The sequence below is a fragment of the Sturnus vulgaris genome, chromosome 5, assembly GCF_052056855.1.
Source record: "Sturnus vulgaris isolate bStuVul1 chromosome 5, bStuVul1.hap1, whole genome shotgun sequence".
NCBI lineage: Eukaryota > Metazoa > Chordata > Aves > Passeriformes > Sturnidae > Sturnus > Sturnus vulgaris.
Genome location: NC_142247.1, coordinates 29,208,977 through 29,233,312, shown reverse-complemented (window position 1 = coordinate 29,233,312; position 24,336 = coordinate 29,208,977). Strand labels below are relative to the sequence as shown.

The 24,336-nt window shown below is 39.8% G+C and overlaps 1 protein-coding gene across 1 annotated transcript; it reads right to left on the bottom strand.

Annotated features, from left to right (window-relative positions):
* Nucleotides 1-1,383: 1,383 nt before the first annotated feature.
* Nucleotides 1,384-24,087, bottom strand: ST13 (ST13 Hsp70 interacting protein). The gene is made up of 12 exons (XM_014882648.2): nt 23,882-24,087; nt 19,317-19,374; nt 18,051-18,120; nt 17,876-17,946; nt 17,304-17,370; nt 16,645-16,729; nt 14,155-14,265; nt 12,768-12,870; nt 9,482-9,598; nt 8,729-8,792; nt 7,489-7,583; nt 1,384-3,104 (listed from the first exon to the last, which is right to left on the bottom strand). Exons 1-12 carry the CDS (start codon nt 23,989-23,991, stop codon nt 2,976-2,978), a joined length of 1,080 nt encoding a protein of 359 aa, XP_014738134.1. The 5' UTR covers nt 23,992-24,087; the 3' UTR covers nt 1,384-2,975.
* Between the last annotated feature and the right edge of the window lie 249 nt (nt 24,088-24,336).

Genomic DNA, 24,336 nt, shown 5'->3' with positions numbered 1-24,336 from the left:
CTTCTACTTTGAGAGTCCTGGCTCCTATTCATCCAGTCACTGCCTTCCCACAAAGACAAACCAAGCCACCTCAACAAGTGCCATTTATTCATAACCCAACAATGAAGGGAGATAAAATTTCCAGAAACTTCTGGAAAAGGCACCAGGCTTTGTGTTTCCCACATTACTGTGCAAAAGGACTCCCTGTGAACTAGAACAGCCTGGATGTGGCAACTGATCTGACACTTGCTTTCCCTTGGGGCAGCAGCTGAACCAGAGAGAAAAATCAAGTCACTGGGACTCATACAGGAACAAGGCTATGAGCCTCTGCTACCCACCAGCTGCAGGTGCATCACTGCATTCCTGGGCACTGAATCCGTGGCATGGGATCAGCCAAACAGCACAGTACAGGCCTTGTGCACAAAGCAGAAAAGCACACCTGGGCCAGGGGCAGGACTGGCAGCACTCTGTTCCACCTGACATCAAAACGCTCTTGCGGCTTTAGAGACAAACTGGCAGCAGAGCTGATCACTGCCACTGCACTTACAACAACCACCCTTACCCTATGCTGCAACAGAACACATAACCTGAAGGAGCTGCCAGTAAATACAGGAGCAACCAGTGAAAATAACTTCCTCATTTAGCTACTTACATCCCACATTTGCAACTCCTCATCTTTGCTCACCCCTTGTGCAGTTAGCTTTCTGCACTTTTACTTCTGTTCAAACCAGTTTAGCTGCTGTTGGTGTGTTGGTCCACACACGAACTCAGAGAACTGAGACGAAGTCCAGACAGCTCATCAGTTTACTTGCTGAGTAACACTAAAACCAAAAAAGCTCACACACCAAGGGAGTCATAGGATGTGTATTCCCAAAGAACAAGAATTCAGCTAAACAGCTAATGCCAACATCAAAATGAGAGGGAATGTTTTTATAGAATCAAACAACTTTCAATAAGGGCAGCTGATGTGTAAGAAAGCAGGCAGGACACAGATATGACCATTTCTATTAGGTAGGAGTAACTTGCTACTTTGACTATTCATGGGTAGAGAGACATAAACAGCCAAGTTGGAATAGCAGGAAACTGTAGGAAATAAATCTATATTCAAGATACTCTAATTTGTGCAGAACACATATTCACTAGCCTGAATGCAGAAGATTTAGCCTATATTGAGGGGTGACCTACTTCAAATTATCTCTTCTTGGGGAGATCAAGACTATGACCAAAAGCCATGCACACAGCAACACACAATTGTAATTTGAGTTCATTTGGTCATGAAGATGAGCCATTTGGCATTTTGTTCCAATTTAAAACACAAGTTATATACACAATTTAATTAAAGCACTCCCACATTTAATTTAAGCAAAATAGTTTTTATCAGAAAGTTACACAAACCCAAAAAGCTGTGTTTTCCAAAACCATACTTTATTTTTAAAGGCTAAGAACTGTATTTCTTAAGCAAAAAGATTCACATTTCCTTGTGCAGGGTCATTAGTAGGAGAAAAAGCATTTGGGGATTTACTTTTTTGCAACTGCTGTTGAGTTCCTACATCAAACCAGATCTGTTTAAAATTGGTATCACCAGTTATGGCTTAAGATACAGAACTAGGAAAGAGTAACATAAACATTGACATTCAAGGGGTGAACAGGTAACTACTGTCACTGTTTCCACATAAAGATGTTTTAGCCAAGACAAAAAGAAGCAACAACTGTCTTTATTGGTAGCCAAATCCACTGAACATCAACACAGACACTGCTTCAAAGATACCCATGCTGATAAATGCATGTGTTAGAAGAATGTCCTGTCTGTTCCAATTACTTCACCTTTTCCTCCATATCACAAGCCTCAAAACCATGGAGGTATGAAACCACAACAACAGATACTTTTTTTTTAAACAAGAGGCTACAAGAAGAGATGGAAGACTACAGAACGTGGTGAAGAAAGAGTCATCACCTCTACAGAGACAGTAGGATTTTGACTAAGAAATTTTAATCAGTGAACATGTAAGAACTCAAACCGATTCAGAACCCAGAGCTGCAATTTTGTTGGGTATTCTCCCCTTCACCGATCTGTGATTCTGCATGTACATGTTCTGGATGGCTTGCATTCAGTGGGACAGAGGTAGTGATGGGAACAAGATTCCTTCCCTAAAGTTTCCAAATAGATGCAACCTGGTAAGCATGGCCCCAAGAAAGGGTGAGTGCAACCAGCAAAGGGCCTGCAACTGGGAAAGGACAAGAGCACAAGCACAGACAGGAAGCTGCTCTCCCATAGCCAGACCGATAAATAAAATGTTACGTAAAAGGTACTGGACAAGAACTGAACAAGTAACAAAACATCTGTGGCCTCAGCAATATGTACTTCATGCCAGGTTGTGCAAAGGGTAGAACTGTACCTTTGCTGCACAGTTGTGGTGATCAAAATGATATAGTATTTGCAGTACTGCCAGAAGTTCCAGTGTGTAACTAGCTAGCCTGATTATACTGATAATAGCTCTAAAAAGTTAATCACCCATTAAAAAAAAAAGAATTTGCAGACAATTCCTTTATCCAGTTAATTCTTCAGACTTGTCCCACCTTTGCTATTTTTCTGTCCTAAGGGGATTAAGTCAGACTTCAGTTGTTAAAGTTCTTTCCCCTTTGCTCAGTGAGAACAATTTAAAAAAATAGCACGTTTTTATCTTATACTCTTGGAATACTACAATTTGTTATACAAGAACGTTCATTCAGAGAAAACTGTCTGTAATACTTATAATTGAAGGCTGCAACTGTTGGACAAGAAGGGATGGTTGAAAACTAGGTCATCTGAATATAATTTGAGTTCTATAAACCAATAATTGAATAAAGTCAATACTTGGGGCTAGAGAGCAGTTCTTCTTACAACACCCCATTTCTCTTCTTAAGAAGATCAGAGGTAAAATGGTTTGTTTTATTGCAACACTGGTTAGCCAAATTCAACTTTGCCATTCAGATATGATTTTTAAGAACCAGGGATTTTATGGTTTACTGCCAAATTTGGCAGACAATTTACTGATGAGATTCATGACCTTGGGATTGCTCTGGTACTTGGACATATTTGCTGGGTTCTGGGCAACATCTTGGAATGCAACCATAACTTCTGGATCCTGCAGGACAAAAAGCGAGGAGAGAAAAAAATTAGGGCATTTGTAAAACAACTCTACAAAAGTAATTATGTGGTTCCACATGAATCTAGTCTTGCTCAGCTTTTACATGACAAGACTACACTAGACTTATGGCAAGAAGTCTCTAAAGACAACCCAGTAATACAGTGCATTGTTAAAACTGTGTCACTAAACACCAGAGTCATTACTGAACTTGTTACAGTAATAGTTCAGTGTGTGAGAAGGGAGACAGGATAAGACTACTGTTTTCCCAGAACAGGAGCTATCAAACACAGCCATACCTACTGTATTATTTCTGTTCAGGCATCTGTCAAATGTATTCTGAAGGAGGAAGGAGTTTGATGTGTACAGCATGCATGATAGGATAATATATGCATGATAGGTCTACTCTGACCAACGGCTGATTCTCATCGTTTTCTCTTTTTTTTTTCATTCTAGCAGCAGAAGCCTGAAACTGTTGGGTTGTGAGCAGACAATATGGCAATGTTTGGCTTTTAAAAATTGATCTAATTCTCAGTCATTCCTCACCTCCACTGACACTTCACACTTGCAAAAGAACCTTATCTCTCATCACACTACTGTGTTGCAGTTGATAAATACATCCACACATTCAATAGTCAGTGCCTAAAAAAACCCTCCATCTTCTCTATTTAGTAGGAGAAGCATTAATACCTTTTCCCATACTTCTAGTATACCTTTAGCCTCCACTGAACTGGAACTGGTTTTACTCGTTTTACCTGTGCATGTTTAAAACATAATGAATCTGTATGTAACAATTTTACATCTCAGCCTGGAAAAATATTTCCATTATAAGCGGTATCTACAAAAACTTTCGTTAATTCAACAAAAGTGCAAGCAGTTTATTATGTTCAGTACAAATCAGAGATGTTAGCTGTAACTTCTGCTGTTCTTTCTAGGATATTTCAGTACTTTCACCAAAAGACACACTGCTTCCTAGACTTCTAACCCATTGCTACAGCATACATTTTCTTTGGAAACCATCACAACCCTATCAGTGTGCTCAGAGCTGTCTGTGCTACAGTAACACCATCCTGTATCTATTCTAGCATCAGACTCAGTCCAAAGCTGTTTAACAAGTCTGATCCTAAATTGCATTTGGTAGGTGTGGACTCCACTGAAAGCACCCACACACCTCAGTCATATTTTATACATGTTGGGAACCAAGAGTCCAGTCTTATGGGAGGATTTACAATGTGTTGTCTCCCTCACAGAAGATAATCTGCAAAGTATATGGCAAATAGAATGCTGAAGTTCAGAAAAGAGAGACTAGATACATTCTCTCCACTTTACAGGATACCTATGCAAAGAAAAAAGGCAAGACTTTCACAATCTCAGACTCCTTAAATTGATTTCAAAATAGAGCATATGATTATAAAGATTATGTAATGTTGTTAAGTCTGTGGTTTCACTTATATATGAATCTGGAACAAAAAGTGAGTAATCTTAATCACTGGTTTGTGTTAAAGCACTCCTAAATTAATGTTAAATATTCAGTTTAATGCTATATGTTTCACTTACCTACAAATTCAAAGCAAGCAAATTATTCTGTACTTCTGTGACTCCCTAGAAGTTCTCAACCTCAGAGAGTGTTTATAACATCCAAGGTTTAACAGTGATGAGCAATTTTAACAAAATGAAGTGCAAGAGTGAGGATATCAACATTTCTATAGGGAAATGTTTAGTGCACAAGGTGGAATGGTAGCCATTCTATTAATGGTAGTAGGGAGACAGATTTCTAATGCTCTGGTCTTTCATTGCAGAAGGAAAAATAATACTTCCAAGAAAAACATTATCGCTGCTTTTTTTTCTAACTTTACACATTCTGTTGGAAGTCTGTGTCTAACATATGGCTACATGTCAAATAAGGAATCCATAGATTCATCTTACACATCACTCCTTATAAAAAGAACTTCTACTTGACTCCAAAATGCAAATGTCATGTGTCTTGAGAAAGCAGTTGTATATGCAAGATATGAAGTACTAGACAACCCTCCAGATAGACTGTAAAGCAGTAAAATAAAACACACTGACATTTCAGTCAATTCTTCTGGAGACTAGAGAGCTTAGGGGCAAACGAGCTAAAAAACCATGCCTTAGAAGCCACTGTAAAAAGTCACAACTTGCTCCCATTAAGAAGCTGTGAAAAGAAATGCAAGAGAAGTTTTGTCGCTTTGACCAAAAAAAACCCCAAAAAACCAAAACCAAAACAAAACAAAACCACAAAAAAACAAACAAAAAAACCCCAAACCAAACAAACAAACAAAAAAAACCACCAACACCAACAAAAAAAAAAAAACAACACAAAAAAACCCCCAAACCAAACACCAAAAAGCTGAGGAAATAAATCTTCAGATAATAGAACCAGAAATCTTTAAGAAAGGCAATTTTAAAGTGGTTTGCAGACATCATAAAATCACAGAATTTTTAGGGTTGGAAGAGACCTCTGGAGATCATCTAGGTCAACCCCCTTGCTCATGTAGGGTCACCTACACTAGGTAAGATTTATGACAGTGACAAGCAGTAAGTCCCACAAGCATTAAGTCCCCTAAACATGCCCACAGGCAGCCATATCCAGTTCTTTGGTCGCTTCTATGGATGACAAGATGAAGTTAAGAGCAAAACCAGTTTAATCTGGCTTGTCTTCAGGCACCCACAGTTGTCAGGTTCACTGAGATATGATAAGACTCAGGCACATTTCAGTGTTAATTCAAGGAGAATAGTCTCCAAAATTATGAAATCATAACAAGTCTGAAGTGACTGAGGTGGTGGCCTTTACTCTTAGAATACTCCCATTTTGACACTAAATCCTCACCACGAAAAACCTCTGCAGACTATCAGTTAAAAAGCAATTTTAGAGCAACTTGTGTGATTCAGTGTGTTCAGACCTTTTTGCTACCTCAGATAACAGACATAATAGCTGCCAACCAACATTAACCATCAACATATGCCATAGCTGCACTAGGCAGATGCCAAGCAGTAGAAACTACTGTCTTTTAAAACTAGAGCTAATACAGCCAATTCAGGAAAGACGAGAAAGCAGAGTTGGATATTTTAGGAAAAGGTGGCAGTGTAGACATAGATCAAGTTCTAATAAATCATATCTGGATATGAGATTGGTACAAGAGTACAGTAAGAGACTCAGGGTTTGCTAACAGGCTGTACATGCTAAAGCCTGCCTGCATTATCAGAAAACTGTCAACACACATTCTTGCAAAAGTCCTACCCTATGCTGGGGCATAGGTAATCAGCATGCAGAGCAGTTTTCTTAAAGGGGTATGACAAGCACTTAATATTTAGCTGCACGTCACCACTGTTTTCAGCAACCCTTCATCACCAACTGCAGTGTTACAGCAGAAGTAGCCAGGTAAGGGAGACGTCTACAAATCGAGGGCCCCTTCTGCAGGGCTTGCATGCAAGCCAACACTGCTGACTGTGGCAGCCTAAGTAAAGGCGTGTCCTCCAACATCAGCAACCATTAAGGGAACGAACCCATGAACTTCTGCATGGAAAGTGAGATTTTTTTGTGATTCCAGGCCATACTGAATAAGCTTCCTTTGTGATGCCTTTATTTCTGATAAAATGAGCTGAGGACAATATGTAACTCTAATCATAGCAATCCAGAAAAAAGAAACAAGACAGTTTTACACTTGATCATATTAGAATGCAAATGTAACTACATAGCTCTGACTTTTTCTAGCCCACCTGCCCTTGAAAAACTGGTGTTGTCAGACACATTCCCTTTAATCTGTTGAAACAGTTTTCTTGAGTAGAAGTAGTTATGACATTGAGCAATTAATCAAGCCCACTAGGGAAGTAAGCTTTCTGAATATGATTTCACAAAATGCCAGATGAAGAACTATTCTAATAATACTTTGTCTCTGGTAAAACCTCAGACCTTTAATCTCCTAAGAGAAAGGCAATTCTCATCACAGTATTATTGTAATATACTGTGTAAGAAAAATATTGTCAATTTTTTTGTTTGTGCATAATTATCCCTCTACAAAGAGTGTGAATTCACAAAAAATGAGCAAGTGAATTATAACGTGTGGAAAATGACCAATTGAGAGACTTTTTCAAAAGAGATGACAACTGCATATAGCACACAGTTTTGCCTATCACAGACAGGTGGCAGCATTTGTGTGTCATCTTTAATTAAGCTTCCATTAGATTTGAAAACAGCTAATATTGAATCCAGAGTCTGGTGTCACACACATCAGGAAAGAATTACACAACAGAAATAAGCAAGCACCCCATTGCTATCCAAAAGATGACATTTTCCTTCCTCCCCCTAGGCTCATAGGTGCTGTTCTCCCGTTTAGAAGGTGTAGCTTTAACAAATACTTACCTGCATAGCTGCAAGAACTTCTGGATCACTGAGAATCTCATTCAGACCTGGCATACCTGCCATTCCTGGCATGCCTCCAGCCCCAGGAAAGCCACCTGAAAATCCAACACAAGAAAAAGGCATGATGAAAAATGTTCAACTCACCTGCACAGTAATTATGCTCACTGAGACCAAGACACACTGCCCTTGCCACATCTCTAAAGCCATGTCTTCTATATGGCTACAGCTGGTGCATTCAACGGAAAGCAGTCTTCACTTTCTCTTTCTGTTATGACCTACATCTTATTTCATCCATGTTTTTAACCCAATTGAAAGGAGGCTTGTAATGAGTACAGTTCTTTTGTTGGCTAACTAAAATGAAGTAGGTCTCAAGCTCAGGAACATAAGGAGTTTGAATGCCTAGGGTGAACAATTTAGGGCAGAAGCAACTCAGTATTATGTCCCAGGCACATTCCATATTTGACAGGAATTTTAGGTTTTGGAAAATTGTACCACCAATGGGAAAAAAACCTCCAATAAAACACCAAGAAAAATATCCCTGAAGCAAAACGCTTGAGATTCTCTTATGGAATCCTAATTCTGCAGCTCTCCCAGCTGTGCTGAGCATGACACATACGGTCTCTATGTGGCTGCTGATCCAGTCGGAGCACACACACAACCTATCTCAACTCTCAACAACATCTCAGTCCTCAAGAGCATCAGTACTTTTGTTTCTCCCCAGTTCAGTTCATGGAAAGCCTGATTTTTGTGAAGCTGTCAAGGATGACTTTTCTATAAGGTAATCTGCACTATCTCCTTTAAAGAACTATTGCAACCAGCACAGATTTCCCTCATGTTCAATCTAAATTTTCAACTTTAAAACTACTGCTCTTAAGTAGAATGGATTCAAGGCAGCCTGGGTAATTTAGAAAACATTTTTATACTCATTTTAAAACATATTATTGAGCAAATTCTGCTTCTTTTGTTTTCCCAGACGTAAATCCTTTCATTCCGTTATCCTTCAATTATTGATTTCTGTCTTCCCTCTAATTGCTACACAACATCAATCCTCTTCAAGAGAAAGAATCCCATCCCTCTCACCACTAGCGCTCCAAGAGTTATTTGTATACAAGTTCTAAACTTCACATAAGATTTTTCTCTCTGTCTTGAGAACAAAAGCTATAAAAACTGCAGTTATAACACTCCATATGGAAACAACATCCACCTCTACCTCAAGTATTGGTACTTAAAAATAAAATACCTGGGAAGCCACCTGGGAAGCCACCAAACTGAGCTCCTCCTGCCTGTCGTCTTGCTTCTTCCTCCTGCAGATGAAAGCACATCATTCCACACAAAACAATGGAACTGCAGCCTGTTTTCTACTGCTCAACTGAGTTTAGGAGAAAAAAAAATAGCCGAGACTGTTTCAGGCAGATATGCTATTACAAGAAACAAAGCACTCTACTACCTTCAAAACTACTGACAAGAAATTGCTCTGTCTATTCTTAATTTTGTATATGATTGTAGGTTAGTTATGCAGGGGATGTTTCTACTGAATACAAGCTGTATGATTTGTTTTAACTCCCCAACTGTATTTTTAGAACTCCCACCCCCCCCCACATATTAAAATACATCATTAAAGCACAAAAAAAGCAAGCAAAATGTGCACGGAATTGAGGAAGAGAAGCAAAGTATTATTCTGAATTTAAAACCTCCCACTTTGGGATACATAAGTACTTTAAGTGAAAACTATTCTGGAACAGTCATACAGTAATTGACTTCTTGAAATACAGGATTAGCAGAGATTCCAGAGACTGTTTTTGTCACAAGCAATAAAACCAGATCAACTCAAAAGCCCTCCTTCTCCAAACTTCATTACTGATTAAGTAAGCAAGACAGAAACCAACACTAAATTTTAAAACTTAGATTTAAAGTATTTTTCCCTCTGTAATTAATTTTAACCAAAATTAACACTCTCCAAATTATTAAGAAATATTAAAGCCTGAATATTCACCCTTTGTGCTTTCTCATGCTCCTCCCGTGCCTTCTTCACTCTTTCCATTCTTTCCTTGATTTCCTTTTCCTCACGCTTCCGCTCATATTTTCGTCGATGTTCTGCAATTTTCTGAGCCTGTCACAATGGAATACCAGGAGTTCCTATATATTTCTAGCATATCACACAACGTATTTCAATACAAAACGCATGTAAGAATAACAAGCTCGTTCCACCAGTTCTTAAAACAAAGATCTGATTTCGCATCCTAAAAGCCTCTTTGTTTAGGAGCCATTTGCTACTTTTTTCCCATGGCAGTCAGGCATTCATGTCTACTCAACCCTGACTGGATTCACCAGAACATGCACTCTAGCATATTTGCAGTAGTTTTGGGACTTGAATCATTGTTAGAACTCAAACATGTTATTATTCCACTTCCCTTTTTGCTTTTATGCTGAAATATTGATTTCTCTGGGGCTAAAGCCACCAACTGCTCTGGAAAAGGGCAGAATAGGAAGTATAATTCCCACTCACACACACACTTTCTAGATAGTGTTATCACTGTTTCAGATGCCTCTACAGCATGGACAGACCGATGCAAGCAGACCCAAGAATTCCTCAATCAAACCAAGAAAGGGCTGGTAGGGAGGAAGTTTGCTTCCTTTTACTTTTTCCTCAAGTGTATTAAATCTATAGTCCCAGCAGAAGAGGAATTAACAATGAACTTCCCAAGGCTCCTCACTCAGGGCTCCTTATAACAGAATCAACTGAAGCACTGCTTTCCTCAAAACAGAACGTATCCTTATAAGTAATCACAAAAATGGTTCACGATTTCAGAAACAGTGTATGATGGTTACTCTGTAACTAAAAAAAAAAACCAAACCAAAAAACCATATCAAAGTCCCAGTGCAAGAACAAAGGTACTGCTAAGACAATGGACACTCTCATATTCTTTTAGAATACTCTTTAAAGGAAAAAAATTACTTTTTAAGTAGCAGAGCTTTGATACAACTTATTTTAGCTAGGAGATGCTAATTCTATACTACATCATTCCTGCACACTGCAGGCAGCAGGAATGATAGAGAGGGAATGCAGTACCTGCTATGAGATCCTGACGTCATTGACATTTAATAGCTCATTAAAAGAGAGGTAAGTGCTCTGTTTTCTTTTTAATGAAGCATAAAGGGTTTCCAAATTTTAGATTTTTGTTATTTCTAAGTATTTCTCAAAATGAACTAAATGGTTTTAGAATTTGACTTAAAAAAACTTTTAGCTGAAAGTGCTACAAAGTAAAAAAATTTAGGAAAGCTCGAAGTGAAGAAATTAGATGAACACATCATTTTCACTTAATAAAGATTCTGAACATCACCCATGAAGAAATCCTATGTTTTTCCTAGAGTAGCATATACAAATTCCCATGCAGTTAGCAACTACACATCAATGTATCACAGATATTCACTCTGCTGTTTCTGTGCTCAGGCAGATTAACTGGGAAAGAAAAGGTTCCCTCTCAGCCAAGCATTAAGTACTACTTCTTATGAATACCAGTTGAGACCTAAGTCCTAATTAAATTAACGACAGATCAATAGTCTCCAAGAAAGAAGACTAATAGGTTGCAAAATGGTTTCCATTGTCATTTCGCTGGTGACAGCAAAGACATGGTAGAAAAGCCGAAGTTACTAGACACAGGAATGTTTATGCATGTGGGGTTTAAGCTTGACTGGCTGCCAGATGCTCACTAAGCTGCTCTCTCAACTTCCCCCTCCTCAAAAGGACAGGAAGAGAAAATAAGATGGAGAAGCTCTTGCCTTGAGATAAAGACAAGATCACTCAGCCACTACTATCGTGGGCAACACAGACTCAACCTGGGGAGGATTCATTTAATTTATTGCTCATTAAAAATGGAGCAGGATGATGAGACACAAAGACAAAACTAAAGCCACCTTCTTCCCGAAGCTCAGCTTTATTGCTTCATTCCCCACTCTTCCACCCTGAAGAGCACAGTGGGATGGGGGCTGTCATCAGTTCTCATAACACTGTCCTTCTGCCACTCCTTCCTTTTCACACCTTTTTCCTGCCCCAGCATGTCTGTCCCACAGAATACAGTTCTTCACAAACTGCTCCAGTGTGGTTGTCCCTACAAGGTACAGTGCTAAAACAACAGACTGTTCCACCATGGGTCGCCCATGAGCTGCAGCTCCTGCCACAAAACCAGCTTCTGTGTAGGCTTCTCTCCATAGGCTGCAGTTTCTGTCAGGAGCCTCTCCATGAGCTGCTTTCTTCAGGGCAGATCCACCTCCTCTGTCATGGGATCCTCCATGGACTGCAGGGTGGACCTGCCCCACTGTGGATCTCCATGGGCTCAAGAAGGACAACCTGCTTAACCATAACCTTCTCCACTGACTGCAGGGGAATCTCTGCTCCCATGCCGAGCACACCTCCTCCCACTTCCTTCTTCACCGATGTTGGTGTCACTGAGGTTCTCTCATACCTTTCTTCTTTACTGCCCTCCCTCTCACAGTTATTACACTACATTTTTTAACCCTTTCTTAAATGTTATCACAGAAGCAGCACTGGCATCACTGACTCGCTCAGCTTTGGCAGCAGCTGGAATTGGCTCCATCTGACACAGGGGCAAGCCACAGGTCTCTCCTTGCAAGAGGCCAGCCCTGCAGTCTCCACCTTCCCCAAACTTCCTATGTAATTCCAATACAATGCAACAGCTGCCATCTGTGGTGTGTCAATCATTACGAAGGAGAAGGCAAAAACATGAAAAAGAAAGCCTGCTATCAACAGTGCTACGGAAGTGTCTCCTTAGAAGATTGCTGGGGTGAGCCAGGGGAGAACAGCTGAAAACCAGTTGTGCAGAGCTGAGGCTGCCCTCGTGGGGCTGACTAATGAAAGTACAAACCACAGCAAAATGCTTCCTTTGGAAAACGTACTTAAGGTCAAAGCTTTGATCAACTCAGAAATATCTTGTGAAAGTATCAATTATCAGCTATCTCCGTCTTTTCTGAAGGTATTTAGTCTAGATTCCAAAATACCTGGCAAACTTCAACTGCTTCAGATTCTTCTGTTAAAATTTTAAAATTCATATTTCTGTAACATGCCCAAACCCACACACTCAATTTCTCTACATACAGCCATAAACACCTGTTACTAAAGACGTAAGTATTTATACATTCAGTCTGAAGTGTTGGAAGACATATGAACATATATGAACAGACAATGCCTGTTGAAGAATATGAAGGTAGCTATGTCACTCAGACAAATAAAGGAAAGACCTCTAACATTCTTTCCCACTTACTCTTGGCTGCACCTCCTTCAGCATGGCACTTGCATCTTCATCATAATCCAGTTTACAAGCCAGTGCAAGATCATGAGCAGCCTCCTCCCAGTGACCAAGAAGTCTGGACCAAGAATTCAGAAGACACCAACAGTCAGAAGGGGAAAAAAAATACTAAACACTTGCAGCTCTTCAAAACATTTAACCATGTATCACTCAGAAATTTTACCTAGAGCTGCAAGGACTTACAGAAGTTTAATAATCATGGTGTTTCCTCTAAGCTGCACACAACAACACCATTAAAGGATGCTTGCTTGCTTGCTTCATATCCTTACAGTAACTTTTGCTTGAGGTAACAATGAGTAAAAAACTCTCCATGAATCATGTCATTGTCTGTTATAAAGAATGATCTAGCAGAGAGAAGGTACCCTAGCTAAACACATGAAGCACTACTAGCACCCCAGGCTTAAGAAGACCCTCTTACTCAGCATTCAAACCTTGTGACTGGATGCACCATGTCTTAAAGCGGTCATGAAAGCTTCTGTGCACACTTCTTCAATTTATATATACTCGATAATTAAAAATTTAAGCAAATGGTGGTATAACTAAATGGTCAAAGCACTTCTGTTCACGGACAGAGGTATTAATTCAAACTATTCTCCAGTCTTCCCACTCTTAGGCTTCACATGGCAAATTAAAACTGCAGACACTAACAAACTAGTCTCTAAACATTGTCTAAAATGCTTTTTTTTAAAGTTATAATCGTTATATAAAAGTGGAAGAAGTAAATTATAAGCCATAAGAATTGTCATCTTTTTTCTGGATTTACTGCTATTTAAAAATAAAAAAAAAGTTGAACTATAGTTGGCAGGATGCCTAACACCATTTTAAATAATTACATTGTTTGCTTAATAACATTTCTCAATTGCAATAAATAGTATCCCTAATAACCAAGCATTTAAAATTACTATGTAAAAGACCTCCAGGGTCCAAGGAAAAAGGACAGCAGAGAAATGTTCAAGAATTATAGGTCAGTAAATAAAACGCAACAAACTATGTGAAAACAAAAGACCTCCAAACAAATAAAACAAGCAGTCCTAGATCTTTACCAAATGATTAGAAAATGTTATTCAGAAAAGCAGTAAATCACTAGAAGATGAGAGAGAGAGAGGAAGGATGGGGTGGGGGAAGAGAGTACCAGGAGGACTACTCATAAATTGCCATCAATAAAACACCATCACCCTTTCTATTCTCTAAGCCACATACTCAGCACAATGGTTTCTTGGCTTACAGCTACTGCTCTCAGGTACAAGACAAACAACCCAGAGGCACAGAGAAAGAGAGAATGTAGGAACAAAACTATTCCCTCCAAGTAAAGATAATATCAAGTACAGGTGCAGTTCATTACCTATGTGCTTTCCCCCTCCATTTATAAGTCTGTGCCGAGTCAGGATTAATTTTGATGGCTCTGTCACAATCTCTAATGGCAGCATTTGGCTTCTGTAGCTTCACAAAAACACTGTGGGAACAAGAACATTTATCATACATATTGAAATACCAAGTTACTAACTTAAGCTGGAAATAATTTTGGATGACTAACAGGCAAGCTAGTGAGATAATCCATTTGAAGACCTGAGTGAAAAAAAATTTCATAGTAACATAGATAACAAAGTTGCTAAAATTTAGTCTCACCCTCCCAGCATTGTAGGTGAGTCATGAGCAGGAACTGAAAGCATTCATTGTTCAGACTCAAGCCTTGCCAGCCAGAATAACTTCAGTCTTCAGATGAGAAGATATATAAATGCAAAGGACAGTTCAGCCCCACCGTGCCTGGGGTCTATGACCAACGGCAACTAGCAATTTGAACAAAACAACAATAATATTCTGCATGCCATATTGCACAGGCTTTAACACAAAGAAAACATGAGGAGTTACACAGGCTACAAGGATCAACAGCTAGAGTCATGAGGAAAAGGAGGTAGGAGATGAGTCATCAAAATCAAAAGCAGCAAACACAAGTTCAGCAAGAAGCCCCAATCCCTTGTCAGTTAAATGTAAAAATTGAAAATTTTACAACACACAAGCATATCAGACTAACTAGTAGAGTGGTACTTTAGAAGTTAAGTAATTAAAATTTAAAATCTCTTAAGGAAACACTAAAAAATATTCCTGAATTGACAAAAGTATTCAGTATTCAACATATTCCATGTTAGAACTTCTATATCTACATGTAATTCTACATCTCTCTTTTACATGTATTTGAAAACAATTTATCAACAATTCCTGTAATTAACTTCATTAAGACTTCTTAAAAAGTAAGCACAAAGTCACATACTGTCTTCTAGGAACAAACAGGTGGACAGGATGTCAGGGAAGTGTCCCAAAGCTACACTTCATCAGTGAGAGTGTATTTTCAAGCTGCTGGCTCCACAAAGCCCCTAGTCTCTTAAACACACGAACCTCCTAGAACTAAGACCATGAATTACTCCTAGCACTTGATCAGTATGGTCAGTTTGACAATATCCTAATATATTATTAATTTCTTTCTACGACAGCTCAAATTGAGGGAACTTCTAAATTTCTCCTAACATTCTCATTTTTTTCATTGCTACACCCAGTCCTGAGAACACAGGACAGTGTAAGAGATTTTAAAAGTACTGTTATGATGGCAACAGCAACAGTGCATTAAGGTACACGAGTGGTGTTACATGCAAACAACTTTCATATGGAAAGGAAAAAGACAGCAAGGCAAGTACCAGTTAAGATGTATTACAATGCAACAGTATTCTGTATTACAAAGGACACTAATTAATCTTATGAAAGTTTAAATTCTCTTTGACTAAAACTTTGCTACGGGAAAGATCCACTGAATTATCAAATCATCCACGGTTAGCGTTTTTTTGCGTAAGAACAGAAAAAAAGAATCTGATTCTGCAATCCATACTTGTCAAAAATCAGGAATATGTTTGTGCATTATGAATTTATGAAGTTCTTAATGCATCATCTGCAGTCTGGTAGATGTAAGTAGCAGTAAGGCGGGTAGAGAACGGGCTGAGATACAGAAATGTCCTGTTCAAACACAAGACTGTTGAACAGAACATGGTCTACTAACAAACTCATTTAGCAGCTACAACGGGGAGAAAATTCACAGGATTCTTAACTAAGTTTGCACAACATACCAAAAGCACTATTGTTGAGGAATACTTTTAGTGCAGGTAGCCCCATGTGCAGGGGCAGTGTCAGATGAAGATTGAACTCTAGGTGGTGAGAGCCTCAGGCAAGAACTTCTGTCAACCTTTGCACAGGGACCTGTGGCCCAGCCAGGTCACTGGACACTCGGGCACACCCGGAGCCCATGACCCCAGACTTTCACAAGCACAGACTGTGAAGGTATAAAAGCCCAGGGCTTCCCTTTGTTTGGAATTCCTCCTCAGAGACACCAGCTCAAGCTGTTATTTTGTTATTGCACCATGATTAAATTATTTTAAGGATCCAGATGTCTGAGAGTCTGCTGTGGGAAGCCCAGGGTCAAGACAGCAAGGAAATTTAATCTGACTGTGTGAGTGTGGGGGGTGTAGCTGCAAAGGTGCTTCAGTCCCAACTCAGGTAACACAAGCGTGACTGCCAGCGTGCCCCCTGGAAGGTCAGAAAGGAAAGTATCCTTAATGTTACCACAATGCATTTTGGAACCCCATTCTATTACTTACTCTATTACCAAGATTCTTTATATGGCTGAAAAATCTGGTGAGTCAAATAGAAGTGAAACTGCATGAAATTAATACTTCCCTTTCCCTTTTGTAGTTTAAGTTTACACAGATCCTCAAGTTGCTTTATATTTAGGCTCCTTAAGGAAAATAACAGAACAGGCAGAAACATTAATGACTAGTTTATGACTCACCTTGCCCTCTTGGCATACAAGATGGCCAAACAAGGATTCAGCTTGATAGCGTCTGTGAACAAGTCAACAGCCTTCTGAAGGTCCCCTAAATATAAGTACCAGTGAAGTTTCAATCATTACGTATTGAATTTACATCTCAATTCCCAAACCTGCCTTACACAATATTGGGTGCCTAGACACTTCTTAGATAGAACATTATCAACAAAGAAAAATCACTTTCTCCCTCTCGCTATGTTACTGAAGTACAAATTCCAAAATTAATGCTTGAGGAGAAGAGATACTTTTCCCAGTTAAGTTTGCGTATTTAACTTTGAATGCAATCAAAGAGAATGTCACATCTTTACTATACATCTTTTCACTGCATTAGGACAAACCACCAGAGACACTAATCTAACATGGAGGGAATTACTATAATGACCAATTTGTAATTAATATTCTCCAGTACCTCATTCCCCCCACCTTTTCCTAAACTATGGCTACATTGGAAAAATAGCACTTGAAAAAGCTTTGATGTTCTAGATAGTTTGGGGTATCCAACAAGAAGTATGTTTTCTCCTCCTCCAAAGCATTCAAAATGGTCCAAAATATTCACCTTCTTTTTTGTAACAGGAGAACTAAAACTAATGTCTTAGAGTAAGTACTAAAAAACAATTTATCACCTTCACTGAGAGCATTTATCGCTTCAATCTTCTTTTCATTAGCTTGATCTGCCATCTCTTCAGTTACCTAACAAAATAAAATGAAAAACACACACAAACCCCAAAAGCTGTAGAGTCCAGGCCGGAATTACCACACTAAGACCTCACCAAAGGAAAAAGTGCTTCAGAACCCTAATTTTAATTTGCATTGAAATTGTAGCTCCAAAAAACCCACAAAACCTTTGCTTTCAGCTTAAAGACAACAGTCAACATTATTTTTAGCTATAAAATACTTGGAAGCCAAGTTGAATAATGGTAGAATTCCACCTATCGAGTTTGCATGGGTGTTTTGATAAAGTTCTTTGGCATTTTCTGACCTGATCTTCCACATGGAACTGTCTGATTGACTCTAACCTTGAATAAGAAAAGAATGTGATTTGAAGCCAGTAAGTTTTCTGTTTAGAAGAAAAAGAGCCAAAACAACAGCCGGCTACACAGATAATAAGAGTATGCACCCTCCCTCAGCTGCTATCCTTGATTACACTCAAACCCTCCTATCTTTCCTACTGCCACATTGGAAATATTTTGCTTACCTCCACATTTTCATCTCCCATTTCTTGAGGGTCATCATTGTCTGGTTCAATCACTCCCTCATTATCAATTTCTGAGGGAAAAACAAAAAGCAAGACTAAGCTCCATCTACAGAGACAGGATTTCCAGAATTATTTTCACATTGGCAAAATGCAATCAAGTTGCTATTTTCCCCACCTAAGTCACTCTCTTCACTTTCTGGCTCAGGTGATTTAACTGGCTCCTCTGGGTGCTCCTCTGCTTTGCCCTGAGAAAGACAAGCATTTGTAAGCACACATTATTTCTGACCAATGCTCCACTTCCACTCTCATAAATAACAATGCATTAGAAAAATCAGATTGCTATACAGCTGAACCATTTTATTTTTGAGATATTAATCTCCTTTTCTCTCCTCTTAGATTAAGCCCATCATGTATACAAATATTTGAGAGCCCAAATCTGGATTCATGAACTTCTATTATTGGTAAAGCTGGTCCTTCAAATTTTGTAATTCAATAACCAAAACCAAATAATCCAAATAACATTCAATTCAGACCCAGTTTTGCAGTGATTATTAACCAACCCTTCCAATCTTCCTGCCTTCCCTCACACATTCTCTGGATCAAAAATTCTCTCAATTTAATACCATTAAGCTAAGGTCCTTTAGCAGGGAACAATAAGCTGATGACAGTGATTTAATATTGTTTTCATTTGCCAAGGTCTGAGATTGGTGCCACTTCTACATACTTAGAATATTTTTTCAAAAATTTCAAACGTTTTCTCACTGACTCCTAAATAAATTTCATCTGAATCCCATAACTTAGCACATCCTGTCTACCATCACAGACACAAGCTGCTTCTCTTCATACTTAGTATCACAGACCATATTCAGTACATACACACAATACTTCCATATTCTTCTAACTAGCCAGCAATTCCAGGATCCACTGTCTTGTTAAAAAAATGCTAAAATTCCAAAATCATTTCAAACTTGAAAAATATCTACAAGGCAAATTCATTTTCTCCCTTAAAATAAACCAACAAAAGTCAACATCTTCCACAATACTGCCTTAAAATTTTGATAGTTCAACTGATCAGTTCATTACTTATCATGCTCGTTAAAACTTCTCATTATAAGATTATAATTTAATCCACTAATAATTAGAGAAATGGTTTATAAACACACAAGAGAAAACAAAAAAAAAAGGAGAAATCAAGACTTTGTATGGAATTTGCATTGCAGAGAACATCAGGCATTCAGGATTAGGGAAATAGAGCATGATAACACTTGAACTAGGAAGCCATCTGTAATAAGTCATCTACAACATACAATGGGCAAGCTTCAGACTAAACTCTCACATTCACCCCCTACATCTGAGTGAAAACTGACAGTAATTTTTCCCCTTCTGCTGCTCAGTAATTTTGCCAGCATCAATTTTCAGTGATAAATTCTTCATATCTCACCTTACTTGTATCCTCCGTGGAGGCATTGGCTGGAGCAGGTGGTATTGTGCCTCCCATACTTTTCAGCAAAACAGAGAAAAGACAAAACAAAACAGTGAGATTATCAAAATAGTAGCATGTATTTTATTGATTCAAATCCTGATAATCTCAGCTTTTTTTTTAAAACAAAACATGATGATCCATTTCACTGTCAAGGCAGCAACTATAGTACACATCCCCCACACTCTTCCCAGTGCAGTGCAAAGCACACTGTTGTACAACTCCATTGAAACTTGTCCTCATTCACATCACCCTTCACCCACCCACCCTTTCTCACAAGGAAAAGCTCCCTCTTGGCTCAAATGGACTTTCTCCTTCAAAAGTAACTTATGTTTGAATCAAAACTAGATAGTATGATTATAGATATTACTAAAATTAGAATTATGTTTTTGAACAGAGGTCAAACAATTAAAGAGTAAACCCTAAAATGCCTACGCAATTGAAAAAACCTCCTGCCTAGAAAAAAAATCCTTTGTCTTAAATATTGCAATATTCCTGCCTCTCCTTTGCCATAATTAAGGAGCAGTCTTGGTGGAGACAGCATTCTGTCAATATAGAATAAACTTCCACATGCTATCAGCTTTGATTAGCAGCCAGGAATAAGCAGAGGCTGAATTCTCCAGCAGTTAGATAGAACGTCTAATCATACCTAGGACAGCACACCATAAGGAGCACCATTCCCAGACATCCCTCGTCCCACATTTCCACCTACTGATGGTTTTCAATAAAAATGTTTCCATTAACTCAACAACCAACTCCTTGGGGCCCCACACAACTGGTTAGATGGGATGCAGGGGAGAGGAGAAGGACGTGGGTAAACAGGGCTGGGCAGGAGGAATTGTAAAGGTGCAGGACTATCTTCTTTCAGGAATTAGTACAACATAAAACTGTATCCCAAAGATGAGAAGTTATAGCTTCTTAAACCAAGCCACTGTAGTCCATTCTCCTCTCTTTCCTCCCTCCTATCAACAGCACCTCAGAGTCAGGCCTCAAACTGGCTGAAAACAAACCTGAATGAGGCAGAATAGGACAGGGATATGGATGAACTGGGGGAGAAAGGGTAGAAGGAGTTGGAGGAGTTGACAGGATTGAACAGGTCCTGGCACAAGGTCCTGCTGCAAAAGGCAAGCAAACAGCACTAAACTACTTCTCATTTACAAGGAAAAACTGTGAAAAAAACCTCAAACTAACCAAACCTCAACAAGTGACAAACCCCAGCATATTCTGAAGCTATTGCAACAATATCTATGTGTCCCGGGATGTTGACATTACTTAATCGAAGTTATACTGCAAGAACTCAACAACTGCAGTCTGAGAAATCATTTTCCAGCCAAGCAGAAAACACAAAACACAGACTAACTGTTCCTCTAACATTTTTGCCCTCACAGGCTGACAATATAACACATAACTCCATTAGTCTCTAAAAACCAAGGAGAGGACTACAGGGACCACCTAGTGAAGCCTTGCAACTTTTCTTCTGCATAAAGGAAACTACAAATTATAAAGCATTTTAACAGAGCTAAGAGCTAATATCCATGGTATTAGCTGATTTTTAAGTCTGAAACCTTAAATCACCTCAAGAGTGAAACAACTTTGTCTCCTCTATTCTCCTCATATCCCTCCAAAACTATCCAAGTTCAGTTCAGTTTGAGAAATGTTTACCAATATACAAGCATGTTTTATAACATGCTATTCCATGCACTGCCAAGGTTAAACAGTAATCTCTATTTAAACTACAGTTATAGTCCCAGAATAACTCAAAAGCAAGTTAATCTAAAATCTCTCAACCCAGTATTTGACAACAATGTTTGAATACACGGCAGGGATACATGCAAAGTTTGCAATGTATTAAACCTCAGCAATATATGGAAACACAAGACACTCTTATAGGGAAAGGCAGGTACTGAGCTGCAGAAAAAAGCACAGACACACACAAGACACACAAAGAGTTTAAAATGTGCGATACCAGTAACAACTGGGAGTTGTTAGGACTCCACTTTTCCACTCATCGTGGCCATCAAAAGTGTCACATTAATGACTCATTAGAAGAACTGCAAATGTGATTTCTGCAACCACTTTTATTATTGACAGCAAAATTATCTTTAGAGAGAAACTGGATTACTGTGAATTCAAAAGAGTAAAAGCCTACTTGAATAAAACAACAAAAAAAAGCAAAAAGCCTTATTAATTAGGGATTCTGTGTTTTTTTTAAGGACTGCTATTGTTCCTTTGTTCAATTGCAGGGTTTTGAAACGTGTTTCCTTTAATGACTCATTTCATAATAATTCAAGCAAAACATTTGTATTTTTATGCAATTATGAAAAAATGAGCTTGATAAAAGGAATGTCAAAACACTTTCCAAGCACACTCACGCACTACCCTATGCTTGCTCTACAAAGAGCGTCGATATAGAAATTAAATACAACAGCTCGGCGGAATGAGGGCTAGAAAACAGGTAAGACTTAAGGTTACTGATGCAATGTTAACAGCTAATCAGAAATAAAGCATCCCATTCTGGCTTCATCAGTAGTTAGCATAATTTAAATTAGAATCACTAGGTTTAAGGAAAAAAGAAATCAAAGCAATTAGCAGAATTTTAGTCGAAAAAATTAATGATGGGTTTTAGTATAATTAAGTCATTATTCTAATCACTCATAACACTACCTAGATAAACAAACCTATGTCTTTCAGATTAAGACAGGTAAGCCAGACAGAGATTTAAGAGTTATCGAGTTTATTTCCACCTGAAGGCAGGCCATGCTGTTTGAAGCAGTTTCCAATGAATGATCAGGCCCTATAATGCACTTAACAGTTCTACTGCACACAGCACTATTAAGCAAAGGCAGAGGGATACCCACCAGAATTCCAGACCGTTTTGCATGGTAAGTAATTTGAGTACCACTACCATCATCCAAATGTATTAGTTAGGCAAATATTTAACTCAAATATGTGAAGAAAACCAGCGAGAACTGTAGGAGGTTCTGCTCTGAAGTATTTTTAAACTTTTGGGATAGAGACATTCAGTGAAGATTTTATATGTAAAAAACATTTCATGGCACTAAATGTAATTATTGTATTTAGAAGACAAGCACCAAATACAAATTCTAAAAATTAATTTGGAAATTAAAGCCCTTCCCACTAAAATGGAGAAAGTCAGGTGGTCATCTTTCCATTCCCTAACACTTTCTTTGGCAAAAAGAAGTCAGTGTTCTTCCTCTCCCTCTTAAAGCAGTCTGTCCACACCTTCAGATTTATGCAAGAGAAGTACTGGAAGAAGCCTAGGGTAAGGCACTTAAGTATTTCATGCAGTAGCAAAAGGAACAAAGACGTGCAGTAGGATGAGACAGACATCGATCTTCCTAGGCAGAGGTACATCTACCGTCAGTACTGCAAAGCCAAGTTCAGTTAAATACCAGTGGTTTTACAACCGCAGTATTATTCAGATGCATGAACACCTTAAATATCGCAGTAACAAAAGAGGAGTAAACACTTCATTGTAGCTATTTTCATTATAGGACATATTGTGAAATGTCAGTGTACTTTTCTACATATATATACATATATATACGCACAAAACTCTGCTGCTTAACACAAATTTTCTAAAACAAATCTCAGTTTGTCACTAGATAAAAATCTTTTTAAGTTCTTTTTGCTTAACACGTGCACCTGAAAATACGTCCCTCACTTCTCAAAAGTTCTTTAGCACAGCAGCCATAAATGCCAAGCAGAGGCACCACAGCTGAACACAGGGGATCTGTGGGTTCTCTGCCAGCAGCAAAGAATCCCAATCCTTCCAGACTCGTGCTTCTGGGCGCTCAGGGTGGAACCCAAAGAAAATTTTTATTTGAGAAGCATCTGTTACGGCAGGCCCCACTCACACAGAATACGTGCAGTGTAAACAGCAGGCACCTAAATGGTTCACAGGGAGCGGAGAATTCGACTGCCTTTGAGACAGTAAAATTTAAAGAGCAAAACACGTTTTGGACAGGAACTGTAGCTGCCAGGTATTTTGTGCTTTTGGGTACCAGCATATAAATCAACGTCGCTCACCTCTCCGCAAACTCGGCTCCTTTTTAAGACAGGCTAACCAACTCTGCTGCGTAATGCGAGAATTAGCTCAGTATTACTCTGAAGCTTTCCAGGCTGGAAAGCTGAGCCACTGAGATGGCCGGGGGGCAGGCTTTTTGCAATGGGAATAGCCAGCGTTAACGAAACAACACAAAAAATTAACAAGTCTTTTTAACGCGCCGGGACTAACCCTGGCGGGAAGAGGAGCAGAGGGCGGGAAGGAGGGGAGAGGGCGGGAAGAAAAGGAGGGGAGAGGGCAGGGAGGCCGCAGCGCGGACCGGACCGGACCGGACCGGCGGGGGGGGACACTGCACACCCCCTGCCCCGGCCACGCGGCGCGCCCGCGCGCCCGCACGCGCTCAGGAGACACGCCCCCCCCCTCCCCTCATCACGTCCTGCGCCAGAACAAACCCCCCCTCGCCCCTCACGGCCGCCTCCTTCTGCGGCCCGGCACCGACCTCTCCACCCACTCGCGGAGAAAGGCGAGCTCCGGGGTGTGCAGCAGGCCCGGGTTCTGCTTGCACAGCCGGACGAAGGCCCGTAGCTCACTCAGCTTGCGTGAGTCCATGGCGGCACGGCAGCGGCCCAGGCGCGCTTGTTCCCCCGCCCACCCGCCGCGGAACCTTCCAGCCCGCCCCGCCCGCCAGAGGCCCCGCCCACAACCGCTCTAGCTCCGCCCATCACCGCTGACTCGGTCCATGCTTGACAGTGTCCCGCCCATAAACTCCATTGACGCGCTTACAAACGCCGAGCGGCGCCGTAGAACTTTCCAGCCCGCCCCGCCCATCCCATTCCGAAGCCCCGACTCCGCCCACGCCACCCATCGCCCGGGGCCTCAGCGGCGTGGCTGGAGGAAACGCTCTAGAAGCGGCAGCTGTGGCCTGGCAGCGGCGCTGCTCTCCTGCTGCTCCCG